Source organism: Taudactylus pleione, unplaced genomic scaffold (assembly GCF_031769625.1).
Source record: "Taudactylus pleione unplaced genomic scaffold, aTauple2 ptg002580l, whole genome shotgun sequence".
NCBI classification, from domain to species: domain Eukaryota; kingdom Metazoa; phylum Chordata; class Amphibia; order Anura; family Myobatrachidae; genus Taudactylus; species Taudactylus pleione.
In genome coordinates, this window is record NW_028286959.1 from 14,422 (window position 1) to 34,317 (window position 19,896).

Consider the following 19,896-nt stretch of genomic DNA (forward strand, 5'->3'; position numbering starts at 1 on the left):
CTCCGGGACTCGCTGCGCTCGCACTAATAGATAGTGTCGCGACGGCAGGCGCTCTCTCACATTGCCGATCACAGTGCCATCAAATAACTGGGAGGGGCTTGCGCGCTGCAGCTCCACCTACAGCCAGCCCAGGCAGTGTCTCCTTACAAAAAAAAAAAAAGTAATAGTGTTAGCTGCTCGCCGGGCCGTCGGAGCAACGGGCAGGGGGGGTTTCTAGGTACTCGGAACCCCCCCCTGCGTGCGCGGGTGGCCCCCATACACTAACTATTGATTGGGGCAATTTGCTGATCCCCACATGTCTGGGTCGGGGATCAGTGAAATCCAACATGTTAGGCACCCCCCCGGGAGGTTAGGTTTAGGCTAGGGGAAGGGGGGGTTAGGGTTAGGCACAGGGGGGAGGTTAGGGTTAGGCACCCCCCCAGGGGACTTAGGTTGAGGCACTTAGAGGGGGGTTAGGGTTAGGCACTTAGAGGGGGGTTAGGGTTAGGCACCCCCCCGGGGGACTTAGGTTTAGGCACTTAGAGGGGGGTTAGGGTTAGGCACTTGGTGGGAAGGTTAGGGTTAGGCACCCCTAAGGGAGGGTTAGGGTTAATGGGTAGATTGGGATTTCCTCCTGTGTCGGGCAGCCGCTGTTGGCCATGCGGCCGGTGGTAAATTATACTGATTCCTGTACCAATGTTTATGGTGTTGCTGTAGGACAAAAAGCTCAAATAGCAAAGCTTATAACTTCACTCTGGGGGTTAATTTACTAATCCTTGGATGGAGATAAGTAAACGGAGATAAGGTACCAGCCAATCAGCTCCTAACTGTCATGTCACAGGCTGTATTTGAAAAATGACAGCTAGGAGCTGATTGGCTGGTACCTTATCTCCGTTCATTTTATCCCCATCCAAGGCTTAGTGAATAGACCTCTTAATGACTTAACCAATCTGCAGCCTGTACATAGAATATCTGTTCATTGGAGACCAGACAGCCAATCAAACCATCTCTGGCTACAAGATATAAATCATCCAGGTATAAAATGCATCTTATGTCCAGATGATAGTACTAACAGCTTGTTGGAAAGACTTTAAGTATAAATATATCAGAGATTTTCAATAAATGAGTTAGTTCAGTAATACACATGTTCTGGCAATACAGTATTGTCAAAGTACAAGAGACTTTACATTGTCTAAAAAAATTAACAATAAAATAGGCCTACAGTTCACAATGTTATTTGCATTAATCGGTGCCTTGCTCATCGAAGCTTTTATCAATTAACCTATTTGCTCAGAGGGGCTTCCAGGACACATTATGTACATGCAGTCATATGCAGTGTTGTAAAGTTCTTTCTGAAGGAGCCCAACTGGAGTTTTTAATTCACCTGCATTCTCGCTCTATACATGATTGTTCTCCGTCCTTAACCATCCTCTACTTACCCCTTGTAGATGCCCTCCAATTATTACTTATCCCTTCCCACCTGCTTTGTACATACAGCATCTGCCTACCTCTCCTCTCACGCCTCACTGGATTGTATTTTTCCCCATAGTTTGGAACAGGACAGATAACTGTGAACAGTTTCTAAATTCCCTTTTGCTGTTTGAAGATTGGCTACAGGCTGCCCAAATAATAGCGTCTCTCCGAAACCCATTCCAGACCCTTCATAAAGAATCTAAGCTGACCCTGAGGAAGTATGAGGTAATAAGGCAATGTTTAAGCCTTCCACCATTATACATATAACACTTTTCTAACCATTCTGCCCTCCATTTTTTCCCCATCCTGCTTGTGAAATACAGGTTCTCCTGGGGGAGATGCAAGGGAAGTTGTTGGACCTGGAATCTCTGAACACGCAGTACTGGCGACTTACACATACTCGTCACCAGACGTTGCTTCCCAGTGTCCTTCGGAGTAGAATGCAGGAGGTTAACATGTCCTGGTGCCATCTGCAGAGGGAGACAGAGACTATTCACCAGGCTTTGAAGGTATCTCACTAGTTCCATTTAGGATTAAGGGAAATCAAGATAAATATGTATGCGGTAAACACATTATTGAAGACTTTTTACTTGTCTTCTTATAGTCTAGGGTCCAGAAGAGAGAAGAATTTGATACTGACCAGGAGGACATGAAGCTGTGTCTGACTGAGATGGACCTAGAACTGTCCAGTGTAGAGTATATCTATAGTGGCAACTCAACTGAGAAGATACAACAATTAAAGGTGCAAGAAATATCATAAATATATTTACCTTGTTCAAGTAATTGTTTATCTAATAGTATAGCTAATTTCTTCATTATTGATCATTCATTTCATGCATGGTGCAGTCATGCATCACTTGCTTGCATTTAATGCACCACCCATAGCAGTTTCTTTAAGCCACAGTAAGTACTGTAAGTAAAAACCGAGTATGCAGTAATTATTATAGACATCAATAATACCATTGTCATATCTAGCACTGTTATCTTTAAATAACGGCTGTACATTTTAATTGTAATACTAGTTATTTCTTACAGCATTGCCAGAATTAATATTACAACTCTAATGATGTTGACGGGTGATTTTCAGGTCTTCCAGGAGGATGCGTGGAGCAACATGAAGCGAGTGGAGTGTCTCCTAGAGCGAGGAGACCTGCTGATAGACAACAGTGACCCCCGAGATGCTGAGACCCTGGAGGAGGAGATGACGGAGCTAGGCTCATACTGCCAGGAGATTTTCATCCGTCTCTCCCGTTTCCAGAAACGCCTTGTGAGCACCAAACTGGTATGTATGTTCCCTGTAGTTCTTGGAGGTGGGAGTTTGAGACACAGGGGCATGAGTGAAGCAGCTCACAGCGGTAAAGGCACCATAAACTGGAATTACTGCTGTAGTAACCACAATAGAACAGGTCCATGCATGTAATTAATGTGCTCACACATTGACCATGCTTTAAAAAATGTTGGCTGTTGGATTTAGGGTTTCCCAATAAACTGCTGCCATATATTCTCTTCTCTACAGTTTTGACTAACTTTCTTGACTCTGCCCCCCTCAAGCAAATTAAATAGTATATACATATGGATGAACACAATTGCTTTCTTTTCCCTGAAGGTGTTTGAGGATGACTTTCTCGATAGTAATATTGAACATGCATCATCTGGATCTTCAGATGTATTCCTAGACCTGGACATTGACCAGGAAGAAGATTCAAGCGCACCTTGCATTCCTGCTACCAATGTAGCATTGGCTGCTGAGCTAGACTGGGACCCACTGGGTGATGTTGGAAGATCTAGTTCTCATGATGGACAAGAGTCCTTCTACACGGCAACGTCAGGTGTGTGAGGGTTTGTCTGTCTCGTATTCCTCTCATCTTCCATCTTCCACACGTGTTCTTTTATTAATGGTTATTAAACTGATTCAACTCATTGGGAAGTATAACACTGTATCTACCTTTCACCCAACAGCTCCCTGGAATATTTTTCAGAGGAGTGAGGGATCCCAGAGCAGCTTTAGCTCAGATTTTGGGGTCACTTCTTCAAAACTCAGAAGCCATGAAGACCAGGAACCTCCAGCAGATGATTTGACCAGCCATACTCAATCTTGGGACAATTGCAGCTTAAAGACGACCCAAGAATGGATGCACAGTCAAGGACAGATTGAAGATATATCAGTAAATGCACATTGGTTTCTCCTCATGTCTTAATGTCCTTGTGCCTTGGAGCACCAGTCGTTAATCAACCAGTGGCTGTATCTTTGTGGTACTGTTGGTCTGTTATTCAATATAAACCTACTGTAGCCAGCTGCTTGCGAAGTCAAAGAATACAGGAACATTTCTGCACTAGACTCATGGATATAGACCAGAGGTTTCCAAACTCAGGGCCTCATTCAGACCTGCTCGCAAGCTGGTGAGGGCCTACGCACGCACAGCGCTCACACTGCACGTGCGCAAGCCCCGGAGCGAGTGACAAATGCACTCGCTCTGGGGCTCACTACAAAAGGGGCGGCTGTCAATATTGATCGACAGCTCGCCCCATTTTGTAGGCTGGGTAGGGGGGTGGCCGGACAAACGGAGGCGTTCCTGAAGGAACACCTGCCGTTTGTAGGCGGCCCTACTGACATCACCAGTGATGTCAGTAGGGTGCTTCCTGCTCTGTTAGAGCAGGAAGCAACCTGGGGCTTGCGGTAGATGATACCCTACCGCAAGGGTCTCGTCACAAGCCGCGATGGTCGAGACCATCGCGACCATCACCTAGTCACTCGCTAAAGCTGTGGGTGGTAACCCACAGCTTAGCGAGCGACCAGGAGGCCGCCTCTCAAAAGAAAAGCGGCCGCCCTCATTCAGAGCGAGCGCTCGCATTTTGCGAGCAGCTCTGAATGAGGTCCTCAGTCTTTTGATTTAACCATCTGTGCTCAACCATAGATATCCTTAAAACATGGAGTGTTAGAGTGCCTTCTGGACCGAGTTTGGAAACCTCTAGTGTAGACATTCCAGTGGCCATCTAACAGTATATAATTGTGAATGGTGGACATGAAAGATGAGTGAAGATAAAGGGGTTGATGCAAAGTTGAATAAATGTCTGTTTTGAGAACAGATCTTGTGTATTTTAGCACCACGCATGCTCTGTAGCTGAGCGTACACACAGGGCCATAACTAGGGTGGTGCGACATGTGCCACTTGGCACAGGGCACCGCAGGGCAGGGGGCGCTGTTTGGGCCTGTCAATTTTCTGTTTATAATCATTGTCACATGTAGCTTTCTCTTATTTTATTCCGGCATCTCCTGCTGCTCATATCTCCTCCCTGGCTGACTCCACCTTCATCTGGACACCTCCCCAAGCACCTCCAGTCACATCCTCCTTTATTTAACACACTCATTTCAAAATACTGTCATACCCAGGACTCGAACCCATCACCTCTGCATAATTATTGTGTATCATCACTGCAACCATTGGATTCACAATGTATTTGGCAGTGACATCTAGATAACAGTGGTACATAGGGATCGGTACCTCTTCAGCATTGTATGGGACAAATCAGATTTGTCATGCCCCTTCCCCATGAAGCCACGCCCCATTTTCAGATGCGCATCTTATGTCCCTATTTGAAAAATGAAGGGGGAGGGGGGTGCCAATGCTCTTTCTGGCCCAGGGCACCGAAAGTCTAGTTACGGCTCTGCGTATACATCTATTGGCAATTCTGAGTCATATGGATCTCAGTCACATTTCCACTTGCAGCTGAATGGGCATAACTAGGTGGCAAAGGGGCTAAGGGTTCATACGAAGACTAGGCTTAGTGTAGACGCAACTGCGGGCTATGTTGATTGCGTGTACACAGAGTCTGATTCCAGAGGTATCTCTTGCACCAAGCATAAGACTGGTGCATGTGCACGCTGATAATTATGATTGCTATTAAACCAAATTTTATGGATGGGGCAGTCGCACAATTCTGCATGCGGGTGAATATTCGCATTTAGAATGATCTTTGCACACTATAGGCCTGATTCAGAGGTGGACGCAATGCCCGTTGCTGCTGCGATTCTGAGTACAGAGGATGTTGTGAGAAGTTAAGCAGATGTCTCAGCCCCCGTCTCTTGTACAGAGGCGTTCACCGCCAACTTCTCAGATCCGCCGCTTGCGTACAAACAGATGAACATTGGTCGCACCATCATACCTCTGAGCAACCCTATGGGTGCTCAAAATGCCCTTCAAAAGTAAGGCACCGGGGGCAGAACACCTGCGTAAGGAGGAGACGCAGGCATGTCGCAACTGGTTTAGGGGGTGTGTTACACCCGTTACCTCCCCCCAAAGGGTTGCTGTCTGTCGATCACTCTGCATCGTAATCCACAGTAAAACTGCTGTCTGAAGACCATCGCGGCACATGGGCATTGTGACTCTGACACCTCTATATTAGGCCCAGTGTGAGAGCAATTGTGCACAACGTGTGTGCGGCTCTGAATCCGCTCCGGAATGTGAAGTGCAAAATTTTATGAGAATTCTATCATTTACTACCTCTAGTTACCCTCTTAAAGTGAATGTTTTGGTCTCCACCTCAGTCTGTTAGTAATCATAGAGGTTTGTGTACTAAGCCTTGGAGAGAGATAAAATGGATGGAGATAAAGTACCAACCAATCAGCTCCTAAAATTTAATTTTTCAAACACAGCCTGTAAAGTGACAGGAGCCTGATTGGTTGGTACTATTTCTCTCGTGTGTCTCTATTGTGCCTGTAAGATACTGTGTCTGTCTGTACTAAGCCTTGGAGAGAGATAAAGTGGATAGTGACAGGAGGAAAGAGCCTGATTGGTCGGTACTAACCCTCTTCACTTTATTTCTCTCCAAGGTACATAGTCAAATTAGAGTTACTGTACACAGGGCCTGATTCAGAGCCGCTCGCAAGCGGCTTGATGTTTCCCCCTGCACATGCGCCGCGTCCGGCGTGCGCATGCGCGAGCCCCGCTGAGCGACTGAACTTCAGTCACTGTGGGGCTCGCTACAAGACGGGGCGGCTGTCGATGGTGAGTGACAGTGAGGTGTCCCACAGCTTAGCGAGCGGCCAAAGAAAAAAAAACGCCCATCAGACCCTGCGCGCTGCCTCCGGCAACAAGCGGGTCTGAATCAGGGCCACATTGTGGAGTATTTACATGCATTCTGTTACATTTTTGTTGTGTAGTTAGTTTTGCAAATTCACCTTTTTGCCTTTAGATGCATTGGGAAGCCCACAGTGATCACTGAAACACTAGTGTACATGTATATCAAACATGATTGCTTGTGGCATGTGATATAAGTTTTTACTGGTGTATTTTAATGCAAAACAAAACCCAGGATTAAGTGTGAGGACTTAAATAGACAACTGAAATGCCCTCTGCATGCTCAGCCCCACCGCAGAGATGATGTATGTTATGTGACCTGATCCATTATAGTATTACACTTTTATATAGTGCTAACAAAACCAGAAAAGTAGCAAAATATTGGCGGAATTTACCCTGGGGCCCAGTCATGTCTGCCAGAGGTTACCGTGTGTCTCTACTGTGCCTGTCAGTTACTGTGTCTGTCTGTACAAGTGTTTATAACCTTGGATGTCTCTCTCCCTGGTTGACTGTCTAGAGCAGGGTTGGGGAACTTTTTTTTCTGCAGAGGGCCATTTTGATATATATAACTTTATTCGTGGGCCCGATGCAGGCCACGCCCCCTATGTGTGGTGTCACCCGGGGCCACAATCGCCAGTAATTACAGCAATGCCTGGAGCATCCTGAGGGTGCTCTGGGGAGCTGTAAGGGCAGCGGTGTGACCGTCTGAAGCGTCCTGAGGACGTTCCAGGCGGCACTGCTGCATAGATTCTGGCTGCAGTGTGCCATTACAGGCACTCTGCAATCCAGATGAGGCTATCAGAAAAAAGCTCAGAGGACCAGACCAAATGATTTGGGGGCCTTATACGGCTCTGGGCTGGAGGTTCCCCATCCCTGGTCCAGAACCTCAGTGTCACTAGCTGTTATTTCCCCATTCTGTCGCTCTGTGTATGTCTGTGTATGTGCTGTCTGTCTGTATTTGGCTCTCTCTCTGCCTAGCTGTGGCAAGTTTTCCTGGAGATTTAGTGTTGTCTATCTGTGTTCCAGTCTGTTAGGTGTATAATGAGGGTTCTCTTCCTCTTGTAGTCTTTGCCCAACTCCTTGCCAGGAATGGAGACAGGACGAGGAGAAGACGCCATCTGTTGTCCTGGTGAGTGCCCTGCACCTCACACCAAGCATACAATGCACAGAATATATAGAACACATCCTATTGTGCTGTGCAATGATAGATCAGGGTGGTTTTGTAGAACCATAGACTAGTATTGCATCTAATTTGCTGAATGTCTGTGTTTGATGACTTGATACACAGTTACGCTTTGTTTTAGTTGCCGTCCCAATAGAAGAGCCAGATTCGGCGCTCAGAATGGATGGTCCCCTCCCAGCACCTGGGCATTGCTGGCATAACCCTGCTGAGGTGGCGCCAGTGGCTTCTGATGCACAGGTGATTGGCAGCCGGTCACACCATACCTGCCCTGGGCATAGAAGATGGCAGGGAAAGAAAAAGCGGATGGTGATGACTCAGGTAAGCGACACTTTCACAGAAGTAACTGCTGCAGAGAACGTGCCTCTTATATATAGATTCATGACAGATATTACTTTTATATTTAAGCAGCCTACTGTGTTTAAGTCCTAAAGATAGAAAGAGACAAGGGGGGGGGTGTAGGCATGGATTTGTTCATATAGGTGAGGGAGGAGCTTATGAGGTAGATGTACTAAGCCTTGGAGAGTGATAAAGTGTAGAGAGATAAACTACCAACTAATCAGGTCCTAACGGTCATTTTTTAAATACAGCATGTAACATGATAGTTAGGAGCTGATTTGTTGGTAGTTTATCTCTCTCCACTTTATCTCCTTCCAAGTCTTTGTACATCTCCCCCTTAGTGGTGACCCGTATTTATTAACAACCGTATTTTTAATACAGTTGAGACGTAATAATTAAGTCCCAACTCGCCGGAACAGAGCTTTCCAAAAAACCTAATTCAGCCTCGAAACAAAGTGATAGCTACCGTTATCACTTTGCCTCTGGGTTTAGACTAGGGGTGTGCACCGGCCACTTTTCGTGTTTTGGTTTTGGATCTGGATCTTTCTTCGTGTTTGGATCTGGATTGGTTTTGCCAAAACCACCCTTCCGTGTTTTGGGTTCTGGGTTTTGTGTTTTGGATCTGTATTTTTTTTTAAAAAGCATAAAAACAGCTAAAATCACAGAATTTGTTGGTTTCTCTGCTCCTATGCTATTATTAACCTCAATAACCTTAATTTCCACTCATTTCCAGTCTATTCTGAACACCTCACACCTCACAATAGTGTTTTCATGTCCAAAAGGTTGCACCGAGGTAGCTGGATGACTATGCTAAGCGACACGAGTGGGCGGCACAAACACGTGACCCATCTAGGAGTGACACTGCAGTGGCAGACAGGATGGCAGTTAGAAAAACTAGGCCCCAAACTGTACATAATGCAAAGAAAAAAAAGAAGTGCAAGATGGAATTGTCCTTGGGCCCTCCCACCCACCCTTATGTTGTATAAACAGGACATGCACACTTTAACAAATCAATCATTTCAGCGCCAGGGTCTGCCACACAACTGTGGCTGAAATGATTGGTTCGTTTGGGCCCCCACAAAACAAGCTGGCAATTAATGTGTCCCTGCACAAACTGGCTCTACGGAGGCAAGATGTCATCCTCATCCTCCTCATCCACCGATTCCTCACCCTCTTCAGTGTGTACATCCTCATCCTCACAAAGTATTAACTCGTCCCCACTTGAATCCACCACCACAGGTCCCTCTGTACCTTCTGGAGGCTGGTCTACCTGGAAGAGCTGATAATTCATTTTGATGAACATCATCTTCTCCACATTCTGTGGAAGCAACCTCCTACGCCTTTCGCTGACAAGGTTCCCGGCTGCACTAAACACTCTTTCGGAGTACACACTGGAGGGGGGGCAACTCAGGTAAAATAGAGCCAGCTTGTACAGGGGCCTCCAAATTGCCTCTTTTTCCTGCCAGTACAGGTATGGACTGTCTGACATGCCTACTTGGATGCTGTCACCGATGTAATCCTCCACCATTCTGTCAATGGTGACAGTATCATATGCAGTGACAGTAGACATGTCAGAAATTGTTGCCAGGTCCTTCAGTCCGGACCAGATGTCCAAACTTGGTCCTGCCTGCCCTGCATCACCGCCAGCGGGTTGCTTAGGATACCTAAGTTTTTTCCTGGCAGCCCCAGTTGCGGGAGAAAATGAAGAAGGAGCCGTTGACGTGTCACGTTCCGCTTCAGCTGACAGTGTCTTCACCAGCAGGTCTTTGCACCTCTGCAGGCTTGTGTCGGCCGGAAAGAGAGACACCACATAGGCTTTAAACCTAGGATCAAGCACGGTGGCCAAAATGTAGTGGTCTGATTTCAACAGATTGACCACCCTGGAATCCTGGCAAAACAAATGAAGGGCTTCATCCACAAGTCCCACATGCCGAGCGGAATCGCTCCGTCTTAGCTCCTCCTTCACTTTCTCCAGCTGCTTCTGCAAAAGCCTGATGAGGGGAATGACCTGACTCAAGCTGGCTGTGTCTGAACTGACTTCACGTGTGGCAAGTTCGAAGGGCTGGAGAACCTTGCACAACACGGAAATCATTCTCCACTGCGCTTGAGTCAGGTGCATACCCCCTCCTTTGCCTATGTCATAGGTGGATGTATAGGCTTGTATGGCCTTTTGCTGCTCCTCCATCCTCTGAAGCATATAGAGGGTTGAGTTCCACCGCGTCACAACCTCTTGCTTCAGGTGATGGCGGGGCAGGTTCAAGAGTGTTTGCTGGCGCTCCAGTCTTCGGCACGCAGTCGCTGAATGGCGAAAGTGGCCAGAAATTTTTCGGGCCACCCAAAGCGTCTCCTGCACGCCCCTGTCGCTTTTCAGAAAATTCTGCACCACCAAGTTTATTGTGTGAGCAAAACATGGGACGTGCTGGAATTTGCCCAGATGTAATGCCCGCACAATATTGGTGGCGTTGTCAGATATCACAAATCCCCAGGAGAGTCTAAGTGGGGTAAGCCACTGGGCGATGATTTCCCTCAGTTTCTCTAAGAGGTTGTCGGCGGTGTGCCTCTTACTGAAACCGGTGATACACAGCGTAGCCTGCCTTGTAACGAGCTGGCGTTTCTGAGATGCTGCTACTGGTGACGCTGCTGCTGTTGCTGCGTAAGGTGATACATCTACCCAGTGGGCTGTCACAGTCATATAGTCCTTAGTCTGCCCTGTTCCACTTGTCCACATGTCCGTGGTTAAGTGGACATTGTGTACAACGGCATTTTTCAGGACACTGAGGACACTTTTTCTGACGTTTCTGTACAGTCTCGGTATCGCCTGCCTAGTGAAGTGGAATCTAGACGGGATTTGGAACCGGGGACACACTACCTCCATCAATTGTCTAAATCCCACTGCACTAATGGCGGATACCGGACGCACGTCTAACACCAACATAGCAGTCAAGGCCTCAGTTATACGTTTTGCTTCAGGATGACTGCTGTCGTACTTCATCCTCCTCGCTAAGGACTGTTGGAGGGTCAATTGTTTAGTAAAAGTAGTGGTGTTCCTACTTCCTCTCTGGGATGATGAACGACTCCCAGCAGCAGCAACAGCAGCAGCGGCAGCAGTAGGCGTAGCAATGCAGGATCCTCCAGAGGAATCCCGGATAGGAGAGTCAGTCATGCCAGTGACATGGCCTGCAGGACTACTTCCGATCCTGACTAAGGAGGAAATTGACGAGGAGGGAGTTGACGGTGTGGTTTGCAGGCGCTTGGATACAACAGGACAACGGGATTTAGGTGTCTCTGGACTGCTTACGGTCTTAGCCAAAGTTTCTGAACTTGACAGTAACTTTTTATGAACGCGCTGCAGGTGCCGTATAAGGGAGGATGTTCCTAGGTGGTTGACGTCCCTACCCCTACTTATTTCACCTTTACATATGGTACATATGGCAAGACAGTTGTTGTCCGGATTTGGATAGAAATATTGCCAGACCAAAGAGGTGGAATGTTTGGTCTTCTGCCCAGGCATGACCGTGATGGGCTTTTTCATCCCACGGACAACAACTGTCTCCCCCGGAGCCTGATTTAAACAAACCACATCACCATCAGAATCCTCCTCGCCAACTTCCTCCTCAGCGCCAGCTACACCAGTATCCTCATCCTGTTGTACTTCAACAGTGACATCTTCAATTTGCATATCAGCAAGTGGACTGTGGGTGCTCCTTTCAGCACTTGCAGGGGGCGTGCAAATGGTGGAAAGAGCCACCTCTTCACGTCCAGTGCTGGGAAGGTCAGGCATCGCAACCACCACCACACTTGGACTCTCCTTGGGGATTTGTGATATCTTCTTAGAAAGCACAGTTCTTCGCTGTGCTTTTGCCAGCTTAACTCTTTTGATTTTTTTAGTGGGAGGAGGGCTTCCATCGTCATGTGAAGCTGAACCACTAGTCATGAACATACTAGGGATCGACCTTAGCCGTTCCTTGCCACTCCGTGTCGTAAATGGCATATTGGCAAGTTTACGTTTCTCTTCAGCTGATTTAAATGTCTTTTTCAAGGTCATTTTCCTGAACTTTGCCATTTGGGATTGTATGTGCCCTCTACTATGACATTGGGCATCGGCCTTGGCAGACGACGTTGATGGCATGTTATCGTCTATGTCATGACTAGTGGCAGCAGCTTCAGCACTAGGAGGAAGTGGTTCTTGATCTTTCTCTATTTTATTTTTATCGGAGAAAGTTTGGTCCTCCATTTATGTTATATCGATTTGATATATACGTGCGGCTAAACACAGAAAATAATTTTTTTTTTGGTTTGGACTGGAGTGTACTTTGTGGGTTACAGCACCCTTTGACGGTCAAGCCAGCCGGCCCTTTACTTATGACACAGGCGCACTCTTGGCACTACTTTGTTGATGCACGTGCGGCTACTGCGCACACAATTCACAAACACAGAAAATAATTTTTTTTTGGTTTGGACTGGAGTGTACTTTCGGGGGTTACAGCACCCTTAACGGTCAAGCCATCCGGCCCTTTACTTATGACACAGGCGCACGCTTGGCACTACTTTGTTGATGCACGTGCGGCTACTGCGCACACAATTCACAAACACAGAAAATAATTTTTTTTTGGTTTGGACTGGAGTGTACTTTCGGGGGTTACAGCACCCTTTAACGGTCAAGCCAGCCGGCCCTTTACTTATGACACAGGCGCACGCTTGGCACTACTTTGTTGATGCACGTGCGGCTACTGCGCACACAATTCACAAACACAGAAAATAATATTTTTTTTGGTTTGGACTGGAGTGTACTTTGGGGGTTACAGCACCCTTTAACGGTCAAGCCAGCCGGCCCTTTACTTATGACACAGGCGCACGCTTGGCACTACTTTGTTGATGCACGTGCGGCTACTGCGCACACAATTCACAAACACAGAAAATAATTTTTTTTTGGTTTGGACTGGAGTGTACTTTCGGGGGTTACAGCACCCTTTAACGGTCAAGCCAGCCGGCCCTTTACTTATGACACAGGCGCACGCTTGGCACTACTTTGTTGATGCACGTGCGGCTACTGCGCACACAATTCACAAACACAGAAAATAATTTTTTTTTTGGTTTGGACTGGAGTGTACTTTGGGGGTTACAGCACCCTTTAACGGTCAAGCCAGCCGGCCCTTTACTTATGACACAGGCGCACGCTTGGCACTACTTTGTTGATGCACGTGCGGCTACTGCGCACACAATTCACACAGAAAATAATATTTTTTTTGGTTTGGACTGGAGTGTACTTTGGGGGTTACAGCACCCTTTAACGGTCAAGCCAGCCGGCCCTTTACTTATGACACAGGCGCACGCTTGGCACTACTTTGTTGATGCACGTGCGGCTACTGCGCACACAATTCACAAACACAGAAAATAATTTTTTTTTGGTTTGGACTGGAGTGTACTTTCGGGGGTTACAGCACCCTTTAACGGTCAAGCCAGCCGGCCCTTTACTTATGACACAGGCGCACGCTTGGCACTACTTTGTTGATGCACGTGCGGCTACTGCGCACACAATTCACAAACACAGAAAATTATTTTTTTTTTGGTTTGGACTGGAGTGTACTTTGGGGGTTACAGCACCCTTTAATGGTCAAGCCAGCCGGCCCTTTACTTATGACACAGGCGCACGCTTGGCACTACTTTGTTGATGTACGTGCGGCTACTGCGCACACAATTCACAAACACAGAAAATAATTTTTTTTTGGTTTGGACTGGAGTGTACTTTCGGGGGTTACAGCACCCTTTAACGGTCAAGCCAGCCGGCCCTTTACTTATGACACAGGCGCACGCTTTGCACTACTTTGTTGATGCACGTGCGGCTACTGCGCACACAATTCACAAACACAGAAAATAATTTTTTTTTGGTTTGGACTGGAGTGTACTTTCGGGGGTTACAGCACCCTTTAACGGTCAAGCCAGCCGGCCCTTTACTTATGACACAGGCGCACGCTTGGCACTACTTTGTTGATGCACGTGCGGCTACTGCGCACACAATTCACAAACACAGAAAATAATTTTTTTTTTGGTTTGGACTGGAGTGTACTTTGGGGGTTACAGCACCCTTTAACGGTCAAGCCAGCCGGCCCTTTACTTATGACACAGGCGCACGCTTGGCACTACTTTGTTGATGCACGTGCGGCTACTGCGCACACAATTCACAAACACAGAAAATAATATTTTTTTTGGTTTGGACTGGAGTGTACTTTGGGGGTTACAGCACCCTTTAACGGTCAAGCCAGCCGGCCCTTTACTTATGACACAGGCGCACGCTTGGCACTACTTTGTTGATGCACGTGCGGCTACTGCGCACACAATTCACAAACACAGAAAATAATATTTTTTTTGGTTTGGACTGGAGTGTACTTTGGGGGTTACAGCACCCTTTAACGGTCAAGCCAGCCGGCCCTTTACTTATGACACAGGCGCACGCTTGGCACTACTTTGTTGATGCACGTGCGGCTACTGCGCACACAATTCACAAACACAGAAAATAATTTTTTTTTTGGTTTGGACTGGAGTGTACTTTCGGGGGTTACAGCACCCTTAACGGTCAAGCCAGCCGGCCCTTTACTTATGACACAGGCGCACGCTTGGCACTACTTTGTTGATGCACGTGCGGCTACTGCGCACACAATTCACAAACACAGAAAATAATTTTTTTTTTGGTTTGGACTGGAGTGTACTTTAGGGGGTTACAGCACCCTTAACGGTCAAGCCAGCCGGCCCTTTACTTATGACACAGGCGCACGCTTGGCACTACTTTGTTGATGCACGTGCGGCTACTGCGCACACAATTCACAAACACAGAAAATAATTTTTTTTTTGGTTTGGACTGGAGTGTACTTTCGGGGGTTACAGCACCCTTAACGGTCAAGCCAGCCGGCCCTTTACTTATGACACAGGCGCACGCTTGGCACTACTTTGTTGATGCACGTGCGGCTACTGCGCACACAATTCACAAACACAGAAAATAATTTTTTTTTGGTTTGGACTGGAGTGTACTTTCGGGGGTTACAGCACCCTTTAACGGTCAAGCCAGCCGGCCCTTTACTTATGACACAGGCGCACGCTTGGCACTACTTTGTTGATGCACGTGCGGCTACTGCGCACATAATTCACAAACACAGAAAATATATTATTTTTTTAGCACTTGGGGGGAGCGCCCCTGATGGACAGAGCACCCCCTGGACAACACTACAGCTCTCCTTTAGGACTGGGACACTGCACAGGACTTTGGAGTGGACACAGCCCCTATGGAGAACTGACTGCACAACACAGTCCAGCCAGCCCCTATGGACTTTGAAGTAGTGGACACAGCCCCTATTAACAACAGCAGCACAGCACAACACAGCCAGCCCCTATGGACTTTGAAGTAGTGGACAACAGCAGCACTACACTACACTACACTACACAGCCCTAACTCCCACCCTCCCTCTTCACTGTCCACAGCCGAGTGAGAAAATGGCGCCGACGCGGGTACCTTATATAGGATCCAAAACCCGCGAGACTCGGAAGGCGGGATGATGACGTTTTGCCTCGATTTCAGATCCGAGTCAGGCGGGAAAAGTCGAGCCTGACTCGGATCGGACTCGGATCGGGGGGGCTCGGGGGGGTTCGGATTTTAGAAATCCGAACCCGCTCACCCCTAGTTTAGACTTAACGAGTGTACTGCACATGAGTGGCCATCGGCCTGCAGATGGTTCAGTGGGGGGCAATGGAAAGGGCTACAGATAGCTACATGTAAAAATGTGTCACATTATATAATAAGTCCCGATCTCCACCAACTCATAATCATAACTAGTACAAATCTGCATTTTAAAATGTGCCTTCTCTGCACTTCAAGCTCTGCTAGATGTCATTGTGATTTTACACTGCACTGCAAAACTAGCTGCATCTAGACAGGCCCTCTTTCCACTAACTCCTCCCACCAGTTGGTGCAAACTGCTCCTCACTCCACTAACTCCTCCCACCAGTTGGTGCAAACTGCTCCTCACTCCACTAACTCCTCCCACCAGTTGGTGCAAACTGCTCTTCATTCCACTAACTCCTCCCACCAGTGGGTGCAAACTGCTCTTCATTCCACTAACTCCTCCCACCAGCTGGTGCAAACTGCTCCTCATTCCACTAACTCCTCCCACCAGTGGGTGCAAACTGCTCTTCATTCCACTAACTCCTCCCACCAGCTGGTGCAAACTGCTCCTCATTCCATTAACTCCTCTCACTTTGGTGCAAACTGCTGCTCCTCCACAAATGCTGTAATCCTGCTTCCTTTGGCAGTAACCTAGGAGCGCCAGCATAATTTGATGCATGTGACGTCACCAAAGGGTGTTTTGCCCTTTATAAATAACTTCCACAGAGTGTAGGCGACAGGGTCACTTTACTATTGATAGTCTTCTCTTATAAATGTTCTTTCTGTTGCAGAATGTGAAAAGGAAGATTCACCCTTCAAAGCAAGAGGTCTCAATTCTCATGGAGAACGGGTAAAGATCCCACATTCTAGTAGAATTAATGTATAGTGATCAGAGCCGTAACTAGACTTTTTTGTGCCCTGTGCCAGAAAGAGCATTGGCGCCCTCCTCATTTTTCAAAGGGACATAATGCACCCTAAAAAGGGGAATGGCCGCATGGGGAAGGGCCAAGGAAGAGATAGGAGAGGCCAGGAGATACTGGGGATAAAATAAGAGGAAGCTACAAGTGAGAATGATAATAAACAGAAATATGACAGGCCCAAACTGCTCCCCCTGACCTGTGGTGCCCTATGCGATGGCACCGGCCGCACTACCCTAGCTACAGCCCTGATAGTGATTGCCACAGGTGTTAAAATGATCAACATAAATTATTATATAGAGTTAGGAGAAAACTTTTTACTTTGTACAACAGGTTATATATCGGTAACCATATTGCATACCCCCAAACACTGCAATGTAAGAATGGAGGAAGATCACCAGGACTTTCCTTGCCCATCACTTTTGCAGGTGCAAATCTGCTTGACCTCAGTAGATGTGGCTGAGACTCAGGGGGAATGTCTGTCAAGGAAACAAGTTCTACTAAACAATTATCTGGGGCTGCACCATCTATGTTATTGCCCAGATTACAGGCAGACCGTGAAATCATCCCGCCTCCTGGTCCCCTCACAAATTCACACTCTCTTACCATAAATAAAACAGCTGGTGAGGAAATTAGCTGTAATATGTCCGCCCACCCGATGAAGTCCTAATATTCACCCAATGTATTTTGTACATAACAGATAAAGTAAAACAGGTTTTAGGGATCAAACCTTCTAAAGAGGACAAGTGGAGGTGTTACCCATATCGGCCAATCAGATTCCAGCTATCATTTTATAGAATATACTACATGATAGCTAGAATCTGATTAGTTGCCATGAGAAACAATTTCCCTTGTTCTCTTTAGAAGGTATAAGTATCCACCTTTATAACACTTTTGTTAATTGGGCTTGTGTAAAATTATGGGAGTAAAATATTTTGGTTAAATAAAAGGGACTGTCCTAAGTAACCTGTTACCAATGGGAGCCCTCTGTGCAGGGCTGTAACTAGGGTAGTGCGACCAGTGCCATGGCACAGGGCATCGCAGGGCAGGGGGCGCTGTTTGGGCCTGTCAATTTTCCTGATTATTATCATTCTCACTTGTAGCTTCCTCTTCTTTTATCCCCAGCATCTCCTGGCCTCCCTTATCTCTTCCCTGGCCCTTCCCCATGAGTCCATGGCCCTTTATCAGTTGCACTAACTTATGTTCCTATTTAAACAATGAAGGTGGGGGTGGGAGTCACCAATGCTCTCTCTGGCACAGGACACCAAAAAGTCTAGTAACGGTTCTGCCTCTGTAGGTCATCTGTGTGTTCAGTCAGTAATCGCCAGTTCTCTTCTCTTGGCAGGGATGTCATGAGGCCTCACAAAACCTCCCACAGTTCTCCGGGCTGCCTGTGGCTCTGGATCAAGCGTTTGGCCTCCTTATTATTATTCCTGTTTCTGCTTCTCGGTGGCTCACTCCTCATCTTTCCACTGGGTCGGTCCAGCTGCTCTTCGCAACGGTTTGGCTGGTCTCTAATGCTCACCTATGTCAATGGACCTCCACCAACGTAAGACAGCAAACGTCTGAGGAGCCAAAGACTTCTAGGACTGATACATCAAAATGAAGTTGCTGGGGAGACATGCCTCCTGCTCACAACCCAGCAGCTTGTGACCCCGCAGGGAATGTGATTACCTGGATGGCCAACTAGAAGTGACAGTAGTGGACGGTACAGTAGTTGTTCCATCCAGGTGAATAACCAAGTGAAGAATGAGTGAAATACCGAGTCATCACAGGAAGGGAAGGAATTTAGTGAGCAAGTGTGAATATTAGTGAGTGAATGAGTTAGCATTTAAGCAAACAAATGAATGAATTGGTGAATGAATCCACAAGCGTGGCTGTGAGTGAGTTAGCAGGACCGCAACCCTGGGAAAATGGAGGTGAACCAGTGAGAAAAAAACACTGTCAGGTTCATGCATAAAAATGCTCGACTGTCCCAGGGGGTCATAGTTATGGCTGCAAGAGAAAGACCTCAGTGATTGTTGGGGCATGTTAAGTAGGAATTTCAGTGACAGAGGGGTATATGTACTAAGCCTTGGAGAGAGATAAAGTACCAACCAATCAGCTCCTAAAGCTGGGTACACACTTGCCAATCCTTCGGCCGATGTGTATGCACTGACATAACTGGGCCGGTGGGTATTTAAATTTACCCATCCAGTTGAGATGTCAGTCACCAACGGTCCCTATAACAAGTGTACGGGCTGTCGGCGAATCGCCAACACACAGGCAGACGTGCCGATATAGCTGCTAAATATAGATCAGCTATGCTGCAGGGCAGATGCAATATGTATGTGAATGACGTCACTCACAGACATATTGCCTGTACACACCAGTGGATGCACTACAGATATATCGCCCGTTCAATGGAACAGGCAATATATCTGTCAGGGTGTACCCATCTTTACTGTCATTTTTCAAACACAGCCTATAAAGTGACAGGAGATGATTGGTTGGTACTTTATCTCTCACCACATTATCTTTCTCCAAAGGCTTAGTACATCTACTCTCAAGACAGATAAACATGCTGAAGTTTGACCAGCCGTGGTATCTGTGGTGACGTCAGCATGAAACGCTGAAGGAAATGACATCCTCAACAAAGGAAAACAGCGGGGGCAAGGTGAGCATCTGACTGCAATGTCAGCCGTGTCTTCCAGGATGACAGAACGCCCATCCGCAGAGCATGTATAGTCACCCTGAGCATGACACTGAAGTTATCGTTATTTCATGGTCTTCTCAGTCACCAGATGTGAACCCAAAGTTTGCCACAACCATCCACCAGGCGTCAGTTTCCTCTGGATCATGGTGTTGTTTCCCATAACTCCCGGTAGACCTAATCTGGAATTGTGTAGCCGCAAGTGGTGACCTCATGCAAAATTAGGTGACAATTACATTCTTTGAGCATTGCCTGTAGCTGTACAAATTAGCACACGTGTTGTATAAAGTTTATTTATTAAACTGACAGTTAATAATATTGAGTGTCTATTATTGAAATGTCCAGTTATATAAAGCCCCGCCACACGCTTTCTGGGGAAAATATTGGCAGCCATTTTGTTTCTACCCATGTGTAACTAAATCCTCATGAAGATGACTTACTTAACGATGTACAAATTAATAAGTTTAAACTTTTTGTATTAAACTCTCTGCTATGAGTGAAACTGTAAAGCAGTGGCGTAACAAGGGTATTTGGAGCCCAGGGCAAGTTAAACAAATGGAGGCCGTCCCTCCAAGTAGGTGCGC

At 47.0% G+C, this 19,896-nt stretch overlaps 1 protein-coding gene across 1 annotated transcript; it reads left to right on the forward strand.

Annotated features, from left to right (window-relative positions):
* Nucleotides 1-1,528: 1,528 nt before the first annotated feature.
* LOC148431253 (nesprin-2-like) lies at nt 1,529-19,630 on the forward strand (the record flags this gene model as incomplete). Its single annotated transcript, XM_088466154.1, has 11 exons — nt 1,529-1,677; nt 1,776-1,961; nt 2,057-2,194; nt 2,540-2,734; nt 3,059-3,281; nt 3,412-3,617; nt 7,596-7,659; nt 7,835-8,031; nt 16,495-16,553; nt 17,966-18,350; nt 19,149-19,630. Coding segments are annotated over 10 exons (1,625 nt in total), but the record flags the coding sequence as incomplete, so codon positions are not given.
* Nucleotides 19,631-19,896: the final 266 nt, after the last annotated feature.